At 46.9% G+C, this 8068-nt stretch overlaps 1 protein-coding gene across 1 annotated transcript; it reads left to right on the top strand.

Annotated features, from left to right (window-relative positions):
* The first annotated feature begins 528 nt into the window (after positions 1-528).
* LOC124653065 (Golgi SNAP receptor complex member 1-1-like) lies at positions 529-7630 on the top strand. The gene is made up of 5 exons (XM_047192118.1): positions 529-696; positions 1413-1640; positions 1861-2019; positions 7189-7302; positions 7395-7630. Exons 1-5 carry the CDS (start codon positions 661-663, stop codon positions 7506-7508), a joined length of 651 nt encoding a protein of 216 aa, XP_047048074.1. The 5' UTR covers positions 529-660; the 3' UTR covers positions 7509-7630.
* Positions 7631-8068: the final 438 nt, after the last annotated feature.

The raw sequence follows: 8068 nt of genomic DNA, 5'->3' as shown, positions 1-8068 counted from the left end.
AGATATAAGTCATATAATGCATTATCTCTTACAATCATCTATAGCAATTAATATAAATAATTAAATTTTGTTGTTAAGGGAAGACATAGGTGATACATAGGTGATACAATGGTGAAAATAGTCATCCCTTATTTCCTAAGAGATGATCCCTTAGCTAAGGGAAGACAACGCTCTCTCTCTTCATTCTCTCTCATCCAACTAAACAAAAATCTGGCGTGGCATTTCTAAGTGAAGACTGACATCACCCCATTGTACATGCCCTAACCATTTTGAAAAAAAGGAGGAGTATACGTAGGTGGAACATGTTATTGCTTTTTTTTTAAGATGAACATGTTATTGTTTGGTAGACTAAAAATGCTTCCACTCGTGGCTTTCTCGGTGAGTACAGGAACAAGAACAAGGTGGCCCCGGATTAGTGGGTGCACCGCGCCACCTAGCCGAAGCCCAGTTGACCAGCACCACGGTGGCTAGGCTACCCGACGTCCGACCCGACGCCTCTCCCATCGGCAACAACGCAACCTCTCCCGCCCCTCCACGCCTCCCCCACTGATTCGCTCGCCGCGGGCGCGGCGCGCGCGAGATCCAGCGGCGCACCCGGCGAGATCTCCCGCCCGCCCCGCGGATCACTGGTACGGCGCCGACGCCGACGAGCTCGCAGCCATGGAGGCGTCGTCCTGGGACGCCCTTCGGAAGCAGGTGAAACCCCCCGCCCCGCCCCCTTCCGGATCCCCTCCTCTTAACGTCTTGCCGGTGTCTGTTCGCCGGAGATCTGCTCTGCCCGCCACCTGCGCGGTGGCGGCGGATGCGGGCTGCGGTACTCGTGCCCACGATTCTCCCCCCTTTCCCCCCTGAATTTCCTGATAGCGACCCATATGCAAATTAGACCGACTGTCTTCCTTCTTGTTGGTCGAGTCCATAGTGTGTGCCTGTGGGGCGAAATGTTCTCTCCCTTCATTTTTGAAAATTTAGCATTCTCGTTACCACTAGACTAAGTTCCATATCAGCTTAGGTTCTACAAACTGTGCTGCTTGTGTTCGCCTGCACCTCCAGGCGCCATACATCTTCTTACACAGGGGTTAACTCGGAGCAATGTGACACTGATCCAGTGCCAAAATCACTAGAATTCTGATCCTATCAAACGGCCTCGTTTTCACCTCTTGTTGCATAATCATCCTTACGGACAATCTGGTAGTACGGCCTCACACTTTTGGTGTTCACAATTCAGACTATGCCGCCAAGTATGGCTGAAACCATCCATTTCTAGACTAGGAATATGCCACACCAACTTGTTCTCTACAATGATGTCACCACAGATTATGCTTACTGCATTACGCTTCTATTTTGAGTAGTCTGGTTAGAGTTTTTTGGCTGTACTCGACCTAACCTTGTCTGCACACAATGTCCCCCTTTAGGCGAGGAGGTTGGAGGCTCAGTTAGATGACCAGATGATTGCATACCGTAAATTGGTTTCCATGAAATCAGATGGCTCAGAGAATGACATCGAGGCTGATATAGAGAGATCCTTGAAGCAGCTTCAGCAAGTAAATTCTCAGATGCAAACCTGGGTGTCATCAGGAGGCTCTGAAGTTCTTTCTCACACGCTGACTCGTCACATGGAGATTTTGCAAGACCTTACTCAGGTTCATATTTTGACTCTTACGCCAACACACTAAGCAATTGCATTCTTCGTAACTGTAATTTCTTTAGCTGTGATGTTAATCAACGGTCTGTTGATTAATCCGTCGTCATAATCTTCTTGAATCATAATATCCTATAGAAAATTACTTTTTGAAGTTTAAACACAACATATAGGACAGCTAGGCTTCCCTTGTAATTCTGAAAGTTGCTGATCCAACGCAGGAATTCTATCGGCTTCGATCAAGCCTCCGAGTGAAGCAACAACATGCGTCCCTCCTTGACTTGAGAGACTTTGACAGAGCAAAGTTTGACGTCGAAGAGGCTGGAGAGTCGGAAGCTCTTCTTAGAGAACAAGCTGCAATTGGCAGGAATTCCGGACAGGTAGGACTCTCCCGTTTTTAGGAGTACTTTCTGATATTTGCATTTTTTTATAGTTCTGTTTGGATAAATGTATATGCGCCAACAAAGGAACATAGAAGTAGGAACAAGCCTTACTGTATGGATGGAGTTGCATTGAATACCAACATGATTCATCGAGCATTCTAAATAGAAGTAGCTTAACTTAGCATTCTTGGTAGGAGATAATTCAAATCGTGGCCTGGTGTATTTGCAAACATATTATTAATTTAGAGAACTGTACCTGCCACGTGAAAAACAGAATCATGCCGATGCCCCTTTTCTTGCGCACCCACCATGACATATTCTGCACATTTTTAGTGTTTGTACTTATTAATATGTATTTGGATTCCATTTAACTGGGCAGAATTCGACAAAGGTTCATATGTTAATTTTCAATCCATGATCAGTTTTGGCTTGATTATAGTATATACTACCTCTGTCCATAAATAGATGTCTTAGATTTATCTAAATCTGGATATATGTAGACACTATTTAGTGTCTAGATACATCCAGATTTAGACAAATATAAGACATCTATTTATGGATGGAGGGAGTACTAAAATAGTAATAATTGCATGTGTCTGTCAGTGTGTCTACTTCAGTTTGAGTCAAATATCTTGAATTTCAACCCATATGCTTGTGAACTTGCTGTTTTGGAAATCTATCTTTCATTGAGAATTACACTGAAATTAATTAATACAAAAAAACAAGGCTTCAAAGCTCCATTTGATGGGGTTTCTGGACCCTGGTAGTCATTGTTGAGGGGAAACATAGAGAGCATTGATTCAGTCCTCAGGAGTTTTGGCTTAGTTCAGCATTAGTGCATTCATTCAGTTTAAGGAGTTGCCTAGTTTCTAACCCATCCTGAAATAAATGGAATGATGCACCAAAAGTGACATTGTTTGCATGCTTATATTGGGAGCTGTGAAGAGAGAAGATAGGTTGTAGGTGCAGCTTTTAGCAAGATGACATGTTCTTTGTATGAGGAGATAATCTGATGCCAATATTGGACCGTATCTTGCAAATAGGAGCTGCTGGCTTAAAAGCTGATAGTCCCTTCTTGAATGCAGCTTCCTAGGCTGTCATTTTCGTAGGTCTGGAAATGAGAAATTAAGGGTTCCTTGACCAGTAAGCATAGGATGGACTAGCCTGTGAGAAGGATGTTCTGACCATTTCTACAACACATGAAGTCTATTCGTGTCCACAGACTGTCCATAACAATGCTTAACCTTTCCAAAAATGACCTTTGTAAACATAGCAGCATTTACAACTATGATTGCCAGCACTGGAGAAGACAGTCCCTATAATGAGAACTCGAGAACCAAACCACCGTAGTGCCTATTGCATTAGTACTCATCATCAGAAGTTGAGTTAATAGCATAAAACCACCACTTTACAGTTGAAATTTACCGAACACCACCACTTTATGTTCATGGAACAAAAAACCGCCACATTTTGCCCAGTTTTCAGCAAAATACACTAAACGCAAATTGACAGGAAATCTGACAAGACGCAGTAACTTGCTGACGTGGACTGGGTCCTAGGTGTTAGCTCAATTAAAAAATCTAAATTCTAGAAAAAAATAAAACAAAAGTGGGTGGTCGTCCCCTTCCCCAACCCGCCCCGATTCACCCGCCGCACAGCTCCTCCTGCAGAGCGATTCACCCGCCGCACAGGCCGCCGCAGCTTGCCACAGGCGCGGATCCCGCCGCCACGCCTCTCCCTTGAGCTACCCTCGTGGTCACTGCCGTGCGGGGGCTGCCGCCTGGCGTTCCCGCCGTCGTGCTACGACCGAGCCCTGGCCACGCCCCCTCTCCAGCCTTGTGGGGGAACCGGACCACGGTGGCGGAGGCCACGCGGGGATGCGCAGCGCTGGGGAAAGACCTTGGGATCGAGGGGGCGCCTCCTGTGCGTCGCCCACGATCTCAAGAAGCTCGGCGGCTCGGCAATGGTGGTCACGGCCTGCGACTCCCTCTCGCCGTGTCGCCGGAATAGCGCCCCTCCCCCGCGACTCCCTCTCCTCCGGCGGTCCACACTCCCTTTCGCCCTCAGCCTCGACGTTGTGACGATCGGCGAGGCGGTGACTGGGATGGCCGCGAGCTGTCCCCTTCTGCGCCTCCGGTTCCGCCGGCCAAACAGAGCATCGATTCTGGTGTAGACCCATGCAGAAGGGGGTGGCGGCCTGGCCGGCGGATGTCGGGCTGGGGAAGGAAACCGACCACTCCCATTTTATGTTTATTTTTTATTTTTTTAATGTAGCCTAAAAGTGGAACTTATCTCCACATCAGCAAATTGACTAACCGTGATGCCACCTCAGCTCTGGCAATGGGCCCCACCAGTCAGATCCAGTGTCAATTCGCGTTTAGCGCATTCTGTAAAAAACTGGGCGAAATGTGGTGGTTTTTTGTCCCGCAAACATAAAGTGGTGGTGTTTGGTAAATTTCAACATCGAAGTGGTGGTTTTATGCTATTAACTCTCAGAAGTTGCATGTCCAAGCAAACAACGCACCTTAGAAAGTAGAAACCGAGTGAAAACATGCCTGCTTTTTTCACTGAGGCTACAAAAGCGGCCTGTCATTACAAATACCCAAAAGTGCCCTAAACATGCTTGCTTGCCTTTGTTGAGTTCTATACTATCATGGGAACTACGGCTGCACAATGAAGAGCGATTGAAGTCGTCCCTCTGAATTCCGCAGATTGAATTCAACATACTTGACTGACATCACAGAGTTAGGGCCACTTCTTTTCAGCTTCCTGGCTGGCTTCGAGGCCATGCACCGCCGAAGCCCAAAAGAAGTGACCGGCATCAGCCCAGCTTATTTCCACTGTGACTGCGTAATGCAATTCTAGAAGCCGTCCTTGGAGGTGTTTCGGGAGCTTCTGCAACTTAATTGAACCGGTATTCAAGATTGCCACTATTTTTCATCGTAATTATGGTCAGAATGCCACCACAGCCCTGAAACGTTTTCCTCTCCCTCGTGTGGCCTACCCACACACGATTTCCTCTCCCTTCTGTTCCTCTCTCGCGAGACATGACAGAGCGTGGCTGCTTCTAGGGTTTGACGCTCCGCCGCTGCCCAATGACCACCTGCTCGCCCGAATGGAAGCGCGATAGCTATGACTTTGAGCCGCCACTCCCATCGAGAGCACCTGCTGCCACTGCAGCTCCGCAGCCACCATAGCTCCCACCAAGCTCACCGACTGGGACCTTGACCTGCACCACCTCTTCCACCTAGCGGCGCCTCCTCCGGTCACTCCTCTTTCAGCCATTCCTCACTGCCGGTGCCCAGCAGCTCCTCCTCCCGGCGGCCAACACCTTCTCTGGCCGGCGCTCAGCACCTCGTCCCTCCCAGTGCCTAGCCGCTCCTTTGGCCGGCGCCCAGCACAGCTGTCGCCTTAACCCGCCGCCACCCCAGCAGCAGATGTTAACTGAAACTTGCTATGATCTGCAGCAGCAGTTGCACATCTACAAGATGCTACTCCCTCTCTTCCTTTTTCTTGGCGGCAGGCAGCCTCTTCTGCTTTGCACCTGCTGGCACGCGAGACCGCACCTTTGATCTGCAACAGGGAGCGCGAGGTTTCCGCTTCAATATTCCATATGCATCTTGCGTTGTGAACATCGGTCACTTCGACCTAACTGAGCTTTCTGGGGACCGAATTCTCAGTTAGCTGTTTTCAAAATACCGATTGGTCATTAGTTTCAGAAGACCGAATTCTCGGTTAGCTGTTTGTCAAAAGACCGATCAGTCATTAGTTTCAGAAGACCGAATAATCGGTCTAACTGAATACCCACCCCTACCAGTGACATCTGGCACTAAATTCCGACTTTACAAAAATATAATTTAGCTATCATTGAAAATTATAGAACAAGGGCAATACGAACTTTTCATGGCTCAACACATATCATAAACCCAAATTCTGTAAGCCGAAAAGAATAGAAATGCCAGTTTCTGTGAGCTTCTCCCCACTGGAGTTTGTTCCCACCGCACTCCATAAGCCAGCTTCTGAATAAGCATGAGCTCAAAAGAAGTAGCCCTTAGTATATTTGCTGCTTGTTGCTTATTAACCGTATGAATCCCAGGGTGCATTGTTACATGTGTTCTTCATGCTGAAGGGGCTGCTGACTGGAGAATACTTTTGGTCAATCGTTAGGCGCATCTGATTCCACTGCCTACATAGCTAGGATAGCCTCATCATGCTACCCATAGCTTCCTCAAATTAAAACCAGACAAATAGTTTAGAAATTATGCATTTTTCTACACGTGAATTATGTACTGCTATCCTGTGGGTTATACTCACAAGGCATGACTGGGGATCAGGGTGGGCATAAAAACCGTGAAACCTAAAACCGAACCGAAGCCGAAACCGAACTAACCGAAATCTCGGTTTTTTCCATTAACCGCTATTTTTTCGGTTTCCATTTATACTAACCGAATTGAATTTGGTAGAATTCGGTTTTTAGCCCCACCAACCGAACAAGACCGAATAGACCGAATTGAGTAACCTACCATCAATTTGTGCATAAACCGATCATTCCATAGAAGCCCAATTACGTTTGATGTTCCAAAAATTGTTCATTCAATGTATGACTTTGGTCTTTGATGTACTAGCTTTTTCTGAATATAGCGTGAAGCCTGCATAATAGAACACATCGCTCGAAGTCTTAGCTACCCCTTTTAATCGCTCACGAGTGATGCACTTGTACCACGAGTGCAGCAGCCTACCAAATAGCATCCCTTCACGATTGGTGCTCATTTGTCAATTTCTTGCGCAGTTGATGCTTTTTGTGTTGATATGTCAATCACTATTTGCTTTCTTCGGTGATGCCTACTATTTGTACAAGTGAGTAGGTTCATTCGGTTTTAACCGAAAACCGAACCGAATTTGTCGGTTAACCGAATCTTCGGTTTCCTAAATTTTCATGCCGATTTCGGTTACCATTTTTGAAAACCGAATTTGTTCAAAAACCGCAAAAACCGAACCGAAATTTCGGTTAAAACCGAATGCCCACCCTGAACTGGGGATGGTCTTGTGTTATCTTAATAATAAATCATAAGAATGCCAATAACCTTTTTATAACAGAATTAGGTAACAGCTGACTTTTTCCCCGGAATAATAGCTTTTCTGAAACCTTACTTTTTGCATGATTAGGTGGACACCGTGATTTCACAAGCTCAAGCGACACTGGGCGCCCTCATGTCTCAGCGGTCAACATTCGGTGGCATTACTACCAAAATAAGCAACGTCAGCAGCAGGATCCCAACGGTACGTATCGTGTATGCTTACTGTGAGCAACCGACTCATTCCATGTAGTCTAATGATGTGCGCCTCACGGTATTTTCCACTAAACCTGCCAGATTAACCACGTCCTGGCGTCAATCAGGCGAAAGAAGTCGATGGACACCATCATCCTCTCGCTGGTCGCGTCGGTCTGCGCGTTCCTCATGTTCATCTACTGGCTGTCGAAGTAGGTTGTTTCGCCAGAGCAGAAAGGCATCATATAGTGTTGTAAGTTTGGATCACACTGCCCCGTACAGATAATGATGATTGGTGCTTGTACAATATCTCGATTCAATGCTATTAAGTTTTTGAAGTCGTGCTCCAGCTGCGTGTCCCCGTTTCTCCAGCTATACCTGATGTACTTGTACATAAATAAAAACATGCGTGACCTCTTGGACGTGGCTTTGCTGGCGATGGCTGTCGAACTATATCCGTACCGTCCGGATTTGGGTGTGTTGAGTATGGATGGACCCTGAACCATTCGTTCTTGTGGCCTGGACTGCTAGTTGGCTGGAGAGTTAATAGCTTCTCTGCACTCTTCCAGCGAACGGAAGTTTAATCTTCAATCTTTGCGAACGGATAGGCATATCCACACGACATAATTCAGAGACCGTTTGTACTTGCAGCCTTGCAGGACCAGGTCGCTACGAAAGCTTCCAAGAGGAGCGGAATTTTCCACGAGGACGACGACGGTATGTGATGGTGATGTACAGAACAGAAGTGTACCCCAGCTCCACAAGTGGCCAAAGGG

This window comes from Lolium rigidum, chromosome 5 (assembly GCF_022539505.1).
Source record: "Lolium rigidum isolate FL_2022 chromosome 5, APGP_CSIRO_Lrig_0.1, whole genome shotgun sequence".
Lineage (NCBI taxonomy): Eukaryota > Viridiplantae > Streptophyta > Magnoliopsida > Poales > Poaceae > Lolium > Lolium rigidum.
This window is presented reverse-complemented; position numbering and strand designations above follow the sequence as displayed.